The 15,456-nt window shown below is 45.3% G+C and overlaps 1 protein-coding gene across 2 annotated transcripts in view; it reads left to right on the top strand.

Annotated features, from left to right (window-relative positions):
• Positions 1-7,399, top strand: part of PRIMA1 (proline rich membrane anchor 1) — a 62,103-nt gene extending 54,704 nt beyond the window's left edge. For both annotated transcript variants that reach the window (XM_060272150.2, XM_060272146.2), the window contains one exon: positions 346-7,399. Coding sequence is in view for 1 of the 2 variants with exons in the window: in XM_060272146.2 (XP_060128129.1) it covers positions 346-448 (103 nt within the window). In the remaining variant the exon portion in view is untranslated. The remainder of the gene's footprint in view (positions 1-345) is intronic.
• Positions 7,400-15,456: the final 8,057 nt, after the last annotated feature.

Raw genomic sequence — 15,456 nt, 5'->3', positions numbered from 1 at the left:
TGGCCAGAACAATAAACTAATGAACTTGAGTACTTATCTGCCAGGAAATGCCAACCAGGTTTTGTGAAGGTGGAAATTCTTCTGAGTACATTGATATTTAATAATGTTTCCACCCATCATTAACCTTCCTAAATCATCATATGCCTTTAGATTATTGACATTACTTATCTCCTGTACAGACCAACATTCCCGAACCAGGGTTTGAAGTGGGGTTTGCAACCCCATAAGCTATGGTTAGCACTGATTGCTAATTAATCTCTTTATCTTCTTCCCCTCCCTTCTTCTCCCCCCCCCCTCTCTCTCTATATATATACATATTCTTACTCTTACTGGACCTCAACAAAGGAAACCGCTGAGAAAAGAAGAGAATGGAACAAGTCGAGCTGAATATGCAATGACCTCCTCCCAAAACAACAAGACAGTTGATGCTAACAATGCGGTGGTATAATTTCCGAGGCTCCTCTTGAGTAGTAAACATTAAAAAGCACATGCGGCGTCTGCAAGGTGGGTGGAATGAGACATCGAGAGAAGCCCTGTGGCCGAGGACTTCATTTCAGAAATTGCGCACGTATCAGTTATTCTGAGAAGAAAAGCAGACGAGACTCCTCTTTGTCTAGTGGATTGTCACAAAGGGAGGGATGAACTTGCCAGTCAGGGCTACTCTGAGAAAAGACCTCACAAAAAGGCACACTCACTGCATGCCGCGTTAGAACAAAGCAACATCATTCCGCTTCTTTCCTTTCCTTCTTATTTTTGATTGACAGTTCATTTTTTTAAACAAAATGCTTCAATAGGATCCTTTGATGGCAAAGGTGATCCGTCTGTGGCAGCAACCAATGGTAATTGGGTCTGAAATCTCAAGCTTTCCTTGCATGGCTTTGCACTTTTCTTTAACTTTTACCAGTCACGTCCATCCCCATTCTGAATTGTTATTGCATCGTTAAGTGGCAGAGTTTCCCTTGACCCCAAGGCAACCTCCCGACAAATTGCATGATGTCATGAAATATACAACCACTTCTACAGCCTGGTGACTATGCAATTTCCACAGCTGGAGACTTTTCAGACCGAAAGTAGTCACAATAGGATCTCTAGCACTTAGCGTTGCTGATAAAAGAGAAAATGATTATTGGTAATAACATTCAAAGGTGCTTTGAATATTGTTTAACCCACAATCAGTCTTATTTTCCCCATTTTGTTACCATGTAGCATTTTCTCCCTGGGTTTTAAGAATTCCCAAATTTTTGTGTTGCTCAGTTAACAGTTTTGCACAATTTTGCACATGTATTTACACCACACAGATCTGTAGGAAGGATCTCTCTAGAATGGCTTTAAAAGAATCAGGTTTAAGCACGGAGGGAGACTGGCTGCAATGAAAACTGAAGTCCTCCTAGCCCTCCTTGCAAGCTCAGATCTCTGGTTTCCTGGGGGACCTCTTCTGAATAAAGGACTCTCTGCTTTAGGGAGAAAGCTGTGAACGCTCAGTCCTCTCTCTTGACAAGGGACTGCCAACTGTGCCAAAATTATATGTGATAGCTCATGTGTTGTACCACTTTGTGATCAGGACTGCAAATGACTTAGAAGCTGAACCCGCCAAACCCATTTTTGCGCGATACCTTATTAGGCTAAGTCACTTTAATTTCTTTAAAGAAAGAGTTGGCGTTCAGACACTGGTATCCCCCCACACCTGGATTAAGATGGGGGAGGGGAAACAACCCACGAAAAGAATTTCTGTCTTTCCTCTTGTACGCCTTCATTTGCCCCTGTTCCGAGAGCTGCATCAACAAAAAACAAAATGTGCCGCGCTCTGGCTTCTTGTCTTGCTGTCAGGCTTCAGTGATATTCCGTCTTTGTGTCTTCAAGCAATCCCAAACAAGCCGTCATAGCCCTGTTTGTATAGAATCACTGCATTTTATCAGTACAGCCTATTAGTGCTGAGAAGCTGGTGTTCTGGCCCATTTCATCCAAGGATGGGCCCAGTCTACAAAACCTATAGTGAGACTCCAAAGAGTTAAACCTTCATGTGAATTCCTGTGAGATCAGGCTGCCATTTGTACCAACAAAGGAGATATGTGGAAATTCCTATTAGCAGATGGTGGGGTACAGGGATGCCAACTTGAATAAAATATTGGGGGTGCCAGGTAGGCCCCACCTCACATAATCAATGACATGATGCAGTACACACACCATTTAAATTGCAATCACATTGGGGGGGGCTCAAATATTCTCTCAAATATTTCAGTGGGGGGCCAAAGGGACCTCAGACCCTAGGAGTTGGTTCCTTTGGTGCACTCGATGATGATCACCACCACCATATTCATCTCTGGCAAGGTCACTGGATCATGGTGTCAAGTTAATTGTCAACTAGGTCATATTCACAGACAACCAGAAATGGATCTGCTCTGAGTATGACTAACATGAAACATCTGTGATATTTGGAGACATGAGGGTTTGGTTAACCATTATTTTCTTTTCGGAGGAAAAACACGGTTTTAGTAACAGAAGAGATGGTGCTAGGCCCCAGCATCTCTCTATGTGGACTGTCTCTCACGTAATGATCTGCATCTCAACACCTTTCTTAAAAGATAAAAGGTGATGGCAAGAGAGAGAGAGGACACAGGGAAACTCAAGGCTAACCACCATCGTTATTTCTTCTTCTTAATAATAATAATAATAATAATATTCTGATTTCTTACCTGACCTTCACCATAAGACGCCAGGGCAGATTATAACCATTTCTTAAAATTATATATTAAAAATCAGTTTACAAGAAATTACAATAACAGGAAAAAAATGTGGGTCCTGGAAATTTATCCTTCAGGTGTCAAAGGCCAGGGGGAAGGAAATGAGTCTTCAGCATTTGACAAAAACTGTGCAATGAAGGTGCACCTCTGTGGGGAGGGAATTCCACAACCTCAGAGCTGCCACAGAGAATGCTGTTTTCCCCCACCTCAAACTTCTGAGAGTGATGGAACTACCAAGAGGCCCTGCCCCCCTGATTTCAGCACCCAAGAGGTCGGTAGGAAAGGAGGCCATCTTTCAGATGTTTGAGACCTAAGTCATTTTGGCCTTAACATTTGAATCTTTGAGCCCAGAATGGTACCACATGGAGTTCCTCTATAGAAAAGTACCTTCTGACTGGGCCCTTAGACCTATCCTCCATGAAATATTTGGAATTTGGGTTTTTATGAAATCCCTTTCATTTTACTAAACCATAATAGTGTTTGTGTGTAAATATATATGGGAAAACAAGGGAATTCAGTGGAAGTCCGTTCACTTCCCTGACCTTTCTTCCCTGTCTGAGAATATAGCTAGAAATGTGGTTGTATTTTTTGTTTTTGTTTTTACCCTTTATATCCTTTTAAATGTCAAGACTTGCTGAAGGTAGAATGAAAAAAGAAAGAGTCATTCACTCCACACTCCTTCCAGTTAGTTTGGTGCACCTGCCCAGCTGGAAGGAAACAGCTTCTGTGTTCTTGGAGCATAGAGTTGCTCAAAAACAGTTGCCATTTTTTGATCCACATATTTTCAATAGAATCCACCGTCCCTTAATATTTATAATTGCACTTTCCCCCTTAATGCTGCAACGATTGTTATCTGGGTCAGTTTGCTTTTTCTACACTGGCAAGCTATTTTCAGTGTAGTTGACCTATTGTGTCATAGGTATGACATGGTGCAAGAATAATAGATTAGATAGATAGATAGATAGATAGACAGACAGACAGACGGATGGATTTTGAAATACGTTTATTTTAATTCGATGTGATATGCTTTATATCAGGCATCCCCAAACTCGGCCTCCCAGCTGTTTTGAGACTACAGCTCGCATCATCCCTAGCTAACAGGACCAGTGGTCAGGGATGATGGGAGTTGTAGTCCCAAAACAGCTGGAGGGCCGAGTTTGGGGGTGTCTGCTTTGTATGTACACTTGCTGTACACATAACCAGTCATTTTAAAGAGATGTGCTGGGGCAAGAACATCTGCCTTGAGGTCTCAAGTTTAGTCCGCAGCATCTCCCCCATCTGAAGGTCCAGAGAGCCACTAGCAGTCAGTGTAAACCAGGGTTTCCCGAACTTGGATCTCCAGCTGTTTTTGGACTACAATTCCCATCATCCCTGACCACTGGTCCTGCTAGCTAGGGATGGTGGGAGCTGTAGTCCAATAACAGCTGGAGACCCAGTTTAGGTGTAGCTAGATGGAACATTGGTCTGACTCGGTATAAGGCAGCTTTCGATGGGCATTTTCTAGTGCCATTCCTACTCAGAGTAAGCCCATTGAAGTTCATGGAAATGCTGACAGCTTTGTTAATTTCAATGGATATATTCAGAGTAAAACTCAACCCTATATTCCTAACTAGGGTTAGCAGGTCCCAAACTTGCCCAGGGCTGTATATGCCAGCATTCCCCAAGCTGGTGCTCTTCAGATTTTGGACTCCAATGCCCACCAGCCCCAGACAGCATGGCTGGTGGTCTGGTGACCTCCAACAACATCTGGAGGGGGTACCCAGATCCTTTTAACTGGCTATGCCAAGTATTGAACCAAGGACCCTCTGCATGAAAAACACATGCTCTACTGTGAACTGTGACAACCACCAACAAATTTATCAGCAGTAAGGTTGGCTGTGGCTTCAATGGTAATTGGACATAAGCTAACATCTAAGAAGCAAAGTACACAAGTTGCTATAATCCTGTGGTTTGCCCATGAGGGCACAGTTTTCCTTTCAGCATGGGGCCTGGCTCTGGATTGAGACCCTAGCATGGAGGTAGGGCTTTAAAAGCATTAGAAGAGCCTGCTGGATCAGGCCAAGCGCCCATCTAGCCAAGCATCCTGTTCTCACAGTGGCCAACCAGTTTTCTGTGGGAAGCCTGCAAACAGGAGCAGGGCCCAACAGCCCTCTCCACGCTTGTGATTCCCAGCAACTGCTGTTAAGAGCCAACAACAGAGATAGGGGGGAAACCCACTGTGGCTTTTTATTGCTTTCCCCCTGCTTTGCCCCTGACCTTGATCACTTTCCCACCCACACAGCTGGTGGCGGGAGGGATTTCTCATCAAATGTTGTGTACTCAAGAGTAGACCTATGAAATCAATGGGCATGACTCACTTCAGTTATTTCAGTGGGTCTAGCCTGAGAACAACTTCATTCGATCCAGATCCAGAATTGGGAGTAAAATTTGATGCAGAAGTGACCTATTAATCACTAGTCAAACAGAGCTGCCTATTTAGGTTTATTAAGGGACAAACTACACATGGCATTTAGTCATGATTGGCCCCCCATTATCTTTTGCTTAAAAATAGACAGTAGGGGGGGGGGCTAATCCAATCTCCCTAGTATGTGGTTAGGAGACTTCATTCCTTTGCCCCAGCAGTTGTCCCAATCCAGACCTGGAAGTGACCACAAGGGTCACCTCGTCCAACCAGGGCCATCTTACCCATAGGCGCTAGGGGTGCTGGGCACCCAGGCGCCAGGCTCTCAGGGGCATCAGGCTGAGAGTCTGGGGCCTGAGAGTTGAGTCCGGGAAAGAGCCCACCAGTTGGTCAGAGTGCTGTGGCAGGCTCTTCTGCTGCAGGCAGCTCTGTGCCGCGGGTTCGGGGACGACTGAGCCAGCAAGATGCTGATGCGGGTGGCCGGCTCCGCCTTCCTCTGCGCCTGGGACTGGGCAACCTGGGGGGGCACTGCGCGGATCTTTGCACCCTGGTGCCACATATGCTTAAGACAGCCCTGAGTCCAACCCCCTGCAATGCAGAAATCTTTTGCTCAACGTGGGGCTTGAACCCACAACCCTAAGATTAAGAGTCTCTCCTAATCTCCAACTGAGCTAAAAATCAGAACATAAAGATATAAATGAGGTAGAGCGCTAATACTGTACCACTGGAGTGGCCAGATGGAGGGACTTGTGTCTATATGATACACCCAAAAAACTTGTAACTGGGAGCAGGGAGGAGCTAGCATGCCAGATACCTCTTTGCGTCCCCTACATTTTGTATGCGGAGAAATTCTATTTTATTTTTTACAATGGGGAGTAAAACCATGTACGTGCTTAGAGGATGGTACCATATGATTCTTTTGCGCATATGGCTCGGTCCTCAATCTTCAGAGCTGAAGGGCAAGTTAAGCAATGCTTTCAGGAGCTGACTCCTAGAGCTTTGGAATACAACCAGGGTTTTGTTCAAAACTCTACCAATTGCTTGCAAAAAACAAAAACAAAAAAAACCTTTCCATTACGTACCAGTGAAATGTACAAGTCTTGACAGATAAAAGCTTCTTTACAATGGGGACCCATTACACTGAAAAGATAGCAATTTACAGGGATTTAAAGTTTATTTTTTATTCTCTAAAATTAGATGCTGAAATGCTCTACATACCTAGGGGGCATGTGTTGAGCAAGCTTTTCAGCTGGTTATATCCTAGCATTGCCCTGCCTAAGACTAGCAGATTGTGTGCCATAATTTGACCCAAAGAGCTAAGATTTCCATATTTTGCAACTTTGTTCCATAATAATAATAATAAAAGATTTATGGCATAGATACTGTATACAGAGAGGGCGTGATCCAGCATCATTCAAGCACTTCTGAATCCCATTTATTTCAGTGGGCGAGTAGAAGAAAGCACGTATTCTTAATTTTAAAAAATGAATAAAAGAACCCCCTTGAAATGGAGCTTAAAAGTGCTTAAATTTGTCTGGATGCTAGCCATATATTATATAGGTATGAACCTGAATTTCCATTGTCTTACACTTTGCAGTTTGGTTTATACCATGCAGGACTGAGTATAAACCTCTCCCTGTACCCATTTTGTACTCACTCTGCACAGGTATTTAAAACAACTCGTAGTCCAAGACAATGGAGAATCGTGACTGTTATAAATATATTTTTATATATTCTTCACAACCCCTCCCTTGCATCTCTATAAACAAATATATGATTTTTAAACTGCAAAGATAGTGTGTTAAAAACCAATGCATGAATGTAAATACTCTTAAGATCTGCCTTCTTGACTGTGTACCAGGTGTACAGATTAAAACAGCTACTACTGTTCATAGGAAATCTGTACCAGTGGTTAAATGACTACGGAGTATGGCCATGATTCAAAGAGTTCCTTCGCAGGGAGGAGCACAAGGTGGCTAAAGGCGGCTGCTTTAGGAAGGGGAGGCTCAGAAGCTTTGCATGGAGCTCCTTGGATCATGGCCAAAATCAATTTCAAAATTAATGTTGTCATGTTTCTAAGACAAGCCATTAATGTATATTTAGCATTTAAGGATATTGCTCAGTACATATGTTCTGTACCAAAAAAAACAAAAAACAAAAAAACCAAACCTGTGTTGCATATACAGATTGTGCAGTACCCTATTTAAAATGGCACCATAACTAATTTTTATTTTAAATAAAAATGTACTTATAAAAAGTTTCCCGTCTTGTTCTTTTTATGTGTATAGCTAAGATCACTTTGCTTGCTATGTGCTGCGAAGGTGACAGGTCAAAATGCTGGGATTAACAGCCTGATCCGTTTTACTTGGAAGGAAGTCAGTTTAATGGGGCCGTCTCCCATATAAGTGTGCGCAGCCTAAGTAACTTGTGCCTAGAACTGGGAATGTTCCATTCAACAAGTTTCACCATTCATTCCCTACTCTGCCGCTGAGACCTTATAACACTGGTCCTGAAAGACATACATTGGCTCCCAGTTTGTTTCCGAGCACAATTCAAAGTGTTGGTGCTGACCTTTAAAGCCCTAAACGGCCTCGGCCCAGGATACCTGAAGGAGTGTCTCCACCCCCATCGTTCAGCCCAGACACTGAGGTCCAGCTCCGAGGGCCTTCTGGCAGTTCCCTCACTGCGAGAAGCAAAGCTACAGGGAACCAGGCAGAGGGCCTTCTCAGTAGTGGCACCCGCCCTATGGAATGCCCTCCCTTCAGATGTCAAGGAGATAAAGAATTACCCAACTTTTAGAAGACATCTGAAGGCAGCCCTGCTTAGGGAAGATTTTAAAGTTTGATGTTTTATCGTGTTTTTAATATTCTGTTGGGAGCCGCCAACCAGTTGCTTGGAATTGAGAGCTCGGGTCTCTCATGCTCGAATCCTGCTTGTGGATTTCCTGCAGGCATCTGAGTGGCCACTGTGGGAACAGGACGCTGGACTAGGTGGACCATTGGCCTGAGCCAGGAGGGCTCTTTTTATGGTGAAATACGAAACTGAATAATCATAATTGAAAAAAATGCTTCTTGTGAAACTTTGAAGGCATCCACAATCCAGCCTTTGGACTTGCTGAATCATATATTCCCCCTGTTATAGTCGCTTTGCTCTTCTCCCTTCCAGCATCGTGATGTTTCTCAAGTCTATTTTGAATAGCCGAAATTAGACCTCATCCTTTCGTCATTTAAGATCTCTGTTCACACAATCAAAGGAGAGTGAGGGGGAAAGGCAGCAACACAGCAGACACATCCGAGTGAGTGAGCCTGTGAGTCGGGAGACAGCCTTTCCCACTTTTGATTTGCAATTTGAAGGAAATTCAATTAGACATTTCAAGCAATTTAAACATTTGTGCATTGTCCAGTGCCAAAGCATTATCATTTCTGCAGCAAACAAGACTTGACAGCCTTAGCAAGCTGAGTAAAATCCCGATGCTTAAAACCAGGGGAATGGGGAGAGAGAGAGAGACTACTCGCAGCACAATCCTACATGTCTACTCAAAAGAAAAGTCCAGTGCATTCAGTGGAGCTTTACCTCATGGAAGAGGGCATCAGATTGCAGCCTTAGGTTGCATCCACATTATCCATTTAAAGCACATGGTGTCCCCTATAGAATCCTGGGGACTATAGTTTACCACTCAGAGCTACAATCCCTAGCACCCTAAACCAACAGCGGTTACTAAGATTCCTTGCAGAAGCCATGACTTTAAAAGTGTGTGGTGTGGTTGTGTTAAACTGAGTATAGGATTACAAACTAGCACAACATCACCATACATTTAAAGCACTCTTATTCCAGAGCAGTGCACGGAAGCGCCGTTTACCTTCCCGCCGGAGCGGTAGCTATTTATCTACTTGCACTTGACGTGCTTTTGAACTGCTAGGTGGGCAGGAGCTGGGACCAAACAATGGGAGCTCACCCCGTTGTGGGGATTCGAACAGCTGACCTTCCGATCGGCAAGTCCTAGGCTCTGTGGTTTAGACCACAGCGCCACCCGCGTCCCTAACACTGCATATAGAAAACCATAAATCTCAGGTATAAAATGAATTAGAACTACCACATCAGATGTAGGGTAGCCTGCAAACGTACATGCATGTGCTATTTGCTGAGTGCAGGGGTTTATTTTATTTCATTGGAACAATTTAAGCATCCTACCCACCTACCAACCTTTGTACCTGCAGCTCAAAGCATTGCAGTGCAGGCAAAGCTTTGCCCCTTGTTTCTGCTGAATATATCACAAGCCTGTTCAATAGCCTGAGTGCACTCTGAAGGCATTTGTCTCATATATGATAGAGTATATCATTTGTTCATGCTGTCTGGCTCCTTGCCATAGAGGAGAATAATCTTGGATGCCTAAAAAAGCCAACTCATCTGTTTTGATGGCCGCAGTCTAGCAGCATGTTCTGGAAACAAATGGCCTTTTATCTAATAAAGAAACCAAGCTGGGCCTTTTATCTAATAAAGAAATCAAGCTGGTGGAAACAACATGGGGTTCTGTGAAATTCCAAAAATTTGAAGGCATTTAGCAAGGACAGTTTCTCTGGAGCAAATCACAATCTCTCCCTCCGTCTCTCTCTCTTAACCACTACAGCATCTTTCCAAAATATTACTCTGCACTTTCAGACCCTTCAAATGCCCCTATTTTCCAGGGACATCCCTGATTTAGAGAAGCCGTCCCAGTTTCTTATTTGATCCTGGAATGTCCCACTTTGGAGAAATGTTGGAGGGTATGGAGTTAGACCACCCCCGACCCGTCTGAAGGCAAACCTGTATAGAGAAGTTTTTTAAATGTTTAATGTTTTATTATGTTACTAGCTGGCCCAGCCACGCATTGCTGTGGCTCAGTCTGTTAAATGGACCCTCAGAGTCCCCCTTCAGACTCCCCTCACCTTCAGAGTCCCCCTTCATTTTGTTGAAATGTTTTATGTGTGTTCTGTTTACACAGGCTCATCCCTGTGACTCCCCCCACCCTGTCCCGACCCATAAGCTAGCCCATCCCCTCCTCCCCCCACCCCCGGCTCATCCATGCGGTTGTCCCCACCCTAGCCTGACCCATGAACTATCCCGCCCCCTCCTCCCCCCCACCCCGGCTCATCCCTGTGATTGGCCCCAACCTGTCCCAACCCATGACATATCCCGCCCCCTCCTCCCACCACCCACCACCCAGACAACACACACACACACACACACACACCTCCACTTAGCCCAGTCTGGAAAGCCGAGCTGAGATGCTGTGGAAAGGGAAGCTTTCCTAGCTGCAGTACCAGTGTAGCCGTCACTAGAGGGCGCTGTTTTGCAATATCTCCTGTGCTCCCAGCATGCACTTGAGGGTGATTTGTGAGTTCTGGAACATGGGGTTTGGGGTTTTTTAAATGGCCCAGGTGTGACAACTGTCTACGCAACTTGTATATGGTCACTCTCATATTCGCTTTGGACGTTGTGTCCAAATTTGAACGCAATCGGTCAAGCAGTTTTGGAGAAAAGTGGACACCCACCCACATGCCCTATATTTATATAATATAATATAATATGTTGGAAGCTGCCCAGAGTGGCTGGGGCATCCCAGTAAGATGTGTGGGGTATAGGCTAAATAGCAAAAAAATCATTATGGAATGGGACGTCTCTATTTTCATCGGAGAAATGTTGTAAGGTATGCACTTTCCCAAAAAAAGTTGCAGCGTGACATGATTTGCATCATCGCTTCAAGTCCAAAACTTTCTGACTCCCCAAACTATTCTTAAACACAAGGCACTGTTAGCAGATTTATTACGACCGCAGTCCTAAGCATTACTATGTGGAAGTAAACCCTGTTGGTCTGGATGGAGGCAGAAGTCTCAGAGGTGGCTGCTTGTCATCTTTCATTTTGGATGAACACAGCTTGATTTCCTGGGGAATGTTGATAGGCTGTTTGAGGTCAGGAAGGCCACTACATGAAGCTTAGATCACTGTCCTTCCTGGCTTGTTAAACCCAGACAGCTAGAGTGAGACCTTTGCTGGCGGGCTCTGTGACTAAACAAAAGCAAGTGATATTCACAGCACTGTATAACTTACAATGCATGCACACGAAAGCTCATAACAATGACAAGCTTAGTTGGTCTCTAAGGTGCTGCCGGAAGGATTTTTTAAAATTTTGTTTCGACTATGTCAGACCAACACGGCTACCTACCTGTAACTATTTACAATGCAGTTTGCTAGATAGGCACATGATAGGAGCTGAAGCTCAGGGTTTTCCTGTAAGTTTGCTGGAAAGAACTCTCAGAGTTCTGCAGGACCAGCCCGCCGTGGGTTGGGACCAGCCGGGACAGGACGCTCCACAAAGCCTCTGAGGAGTCTGCCTGCCTCCTCCTACTCAGCCGCCCTACAGCTGAGGGGGAGGCGGTGGGTGGATTGTTTGGGGCAGTGTGGAGAGTGCAGGTGCCCAAGCCACCGCGTCACTCCCAGGAGAGACGCATGGCTCAGGCACACTGCAGGCCCCACAGTAAGTGCCGCCCGCCATTTTGTCACCCCCCTCAGTGATGACACCCGGGGTGGCCCACCCCCACCACACACCCCTTCCTCCGCCTGTGGCTCCACTGTGCCCTGACGGGAAAGGCATCTCCTCACCTGGCCGAGCACACCCTCTTTGCTCTTTGACCTCATTCCAGCAATGTGAGAAGATCTGCATGTTTGAGCTCCAACAAGCCTGTTTGTGTGATTATTGGGGGTTTTTGGGGGGGAGAGACCAGGAGTAACCAGCCTGCCTTAAAGCATCCCCTATTCCTTAAACTAAAAGGCTAAAACTAGCCTATCTAAGCTTCTCTTGTATGCTGCAAAACGATGAACTCTGCGGAACTCACAAATGTGAGGAAGGAAGGATAATATCTAGGAAATATATCCTCTCCCAGCATCTATGCAGATCCCTACATAACAAACTGCCATGATATCATTTCCCCCAATGCTGTTTTGTGGGAATGCTTTGGTAATTGTTAATGAGTTTAAAAGAAGGAGTGATGAAATTCCCTGCCACCTTAGGAAACCATCATTTTGTAATGATAACCTGAGGCAAAATGGGACACAGCACCCCTCGATAATCCTATTAACTATGGGTTAGTTTCCAACCTCCTGTTTCTGAGGGAGATGGGGCTCTGCCTCCTTGGTTGGAGGCAGTAATGCTTTTGATACTAGTTGCTGGGAGCCATCGGAGGGGAGGGTGATCTCGCTCTTGGGTCCTCCTTGCCCTCGTCCTGCAAGCATCATCCTGGCCACTGTGAGACGATGCTGAACTAGATGGCCCTTGGCCTTATGGGACAGTTTAGCGGGGTGGGGGGATTTTCAAGAGGAAAATAATGCCTGCAGAAAGGGTTGGAGCTCTTCCCCCACGGTGGCAGAGCAGAGGTTAGTACAATTTTTAAAAGAAAGAGGCGATCCAATTACAAAGTGTCTGCAATCTCTTTTTAAATTTTTTATTATGATTATAAATTCATTAAGGTACACGGAGGAACCCAAGGAGAAGGAAAAAGAAGAAAGGCCATTGCCTCACATTGACAATACATTTAAACATAAATGCATCTGTCAGGGGGGCTCCTTACAGGGACCCTCCCCCAGTCATCCTGACCAGCACTTCGCCCAGTGACAGCACTAGCAGCGGGTCAGGAGGAGGGAATGAGGAATGGAGCAGGGTGGAGAGAGGGCTCTCAGACGTGTCAGAGCCTAGGCACCGACCTGGCTGGCCAGAGGAGGAAGGACAGCGCAGCGAGGTGCCGGAGCCTCTGCAACGCTCCAGCCAAAGGATGGGAGAAGGAACGCAGCCCCTTCCAGTGCCCGATTTGAGGCGCGCGCCCACATGCAGGACTAGGGGGAGGCGGAGGCGCTTTGGGGTGCCCAGGCTTTTAAACTGGTCCAAGACGCGAAGGAAGCCATTGCCGGGTTCTGAATCGGACTAGGCAGTCATGTTTTCTGATATCTCTGCACTGTAAATAATATGCACAATAAAACTCTGAAAGACAGAGCGGACTGGAGCGTCTTTACTCGAGAGTAGACGCAACAATCCCCCGACAGCATCCATTATAGCTTATAGATACCTTAGAGAGCCGTATATGCCACCCAAATGTCCAAACAAATTGGTGCTTGTAGAAAGGATGCTCAAATGTAGCAAGGTCGTCAGACCATTGCATACCAGTAATTACCGGTAGATGGCACTTATTTATCCTTCCATGCTCTATCAGTCTGTTGTTGTTGTTGTTGTTTAGTCGTTTAGTCGTGTCCGACTCTTCGTGACCCCATGGACCATAGCACGCCAGGCACTCCTGTCTTGCACTGCCTCCCGCAATTTGGTCAAACTCATGTTTGTAGCTTCGAGAACACTGTCCAACCATCTTGTCCTCTGTCGTCCCCTTCTCCTAGTGCCCTCAATCTTTCCCAAGCTCTATCAGTCTCTTAGTGACCATTAGGCACATAAGATCCAGTCTCATTGTCCCCATACAACAGAAATATAACTCAAAAGTCCGCAAACACCTGTGAATTGCTCTGTAAACTCACCTAGACTGGTCCATAAGCATTTGCATGAAATCAATGGTGTTTGAAAGTGCTTAACTCGGGCTGAATCTTGCCTGGTTTTGCATTTTTTGCAACAGCCTCACAAGAAGATCCAACCTATCCATTCTTAAGGAAATTAACCCTGAGTGCTCACTGGAAGGACAGATCCTGAAGCTGAGGCTCCAATACTTTGGCCACCTCATGAGAAGAGAAGACTCCCTGGAAAAGACCCTGATGTTGGGAAAGATTGAGGGCACAAGGAAAGGGGGACGACAGAGGACAAGGTGGTTGGACAGAAGCTACCAGCATGAGTTTGACCAAACTGCGGGAGGCAGTGGAAGACAGGAGTGCCTGGCGTGCTCTGGTCCATGGGGTCACAAAGAATCTGCCATGACAAAACGACTAAACAACAACAACAATGGGCCAAATGCATTAACTTCAGTTGTGCTAAATTGTTTATTTAAAAAATCATTATTTATAACGGAATTTCCAGACAGATTAACCCAAGTTCATTTCCAGCAGTGTTTCCCGTCTCACATCCAACTCATTCACTTGACTCTGCTAATTAAATGTGATTTTCTCAGTAGAAACCATTTTTCCCGCTCAATTGGAAATTTTGACTCGGCGGGCATGAAAAATGGGCCCTCCCATTCTCAATGCTAGCTTTCCATCTCTGTCCCACACACAAGCATGTGCCGTGTGTCATAATGAAAGGCAGAGCTTTATCAGTTCCCCAGAGGGAAGATACACCACATTGTTTTGAAGCTTATAGTCCACAAACTATCCACAGAGCTGGATTGATGGCCTTGTGTATCCTACCCTGTGTATTCTTGATAACCACGTTTAAGGAAATCAATCTCACAAATATGATACAATTAATGGCCACCAGAGGCTGAAGGAAACACACAATTAAATTAGGCTCAAAAGAATGAATCTTGTGGTGGTAATGGGTTGCAGCAGCAGCTCTTACACAGTTTGTGTACCTACTGTGGGCCTGACAGCAGTTCGCACTGGTTCAACAGCAGTGTAGTGGTCTGGGGGTCATGGCAGGGAGTGGGGAGTGTCACGGATTCATTACTGTTTCTGCAACAGGGCCACCATCTCTGGGGTCCCACAGCTGCCCAATCAGCATGAAAGGGGAGCTCTTTAGCTGTTGCATGCTCCAAAGCTAAGCATTTAGGAACATTGAAAGCACAAGATGCTTCAGTTTAAAAAGAGTGGTGCGCGAGATCTGTTACGTGCAATGGAACTTCATGGAAAACACAAAATTCAGTCCAAAAGGTGGTATTGGCACACTCCGAATCCTTTTGCCTCTGTATGCACACAGAAAATAGCAGATATAGTTAAAAGCAACACATGGAGATGTGCACTAATCGTTGCGATGCCTTCCTAATTATTTTTGTTGTCCCAGCTCCTGCCAACCTACCAGTTCGAAAGCACATCAAAGTGCAAACAGCTAAATAGGTACTGCTCCGGCGGGAAGGTAAACGGCGTTTCCGTGCGCTGCTCTGGTTCTCCAGAAGCAGCTTAGTCATGCTGGCCACATGATAAGATATCTTTATTGTCATTGTCCCCTTGCGGGAACAACGAAATTACTCGGTTGCTACATCCACTCAGATAAAGCATTCCGCATAATCCAAAATTACAAAAACCTAATTAAAAACAGTAAATATAATACAAAATAACAAGTAAAATAAGATGACTTCAAAGTCCAGGCTTTCCATGACACGGAAGCTGTACGCTGGCTCCCTCGGCCAGTAAAGC

This window comes from Zootoca vivipara, chromosome 1, assembly GCF_965207765.1.
Source record: "Zootoca vivipara chromosome 1, rZooViv2.hap1.1, whole genome shotgun sequence".
Taxonomy (NCBI): domain Eukaryota; kingdom Metazoa; phylum Chordata; class Lepidosauria; order Squamata; family Lacertidae; genus Zootoca; species Zootoca vivipara.
Note: the sequence above shows the minus strand (reverse complement) of the source record. Positions and strands in the feature narration are given on the sequence as shown.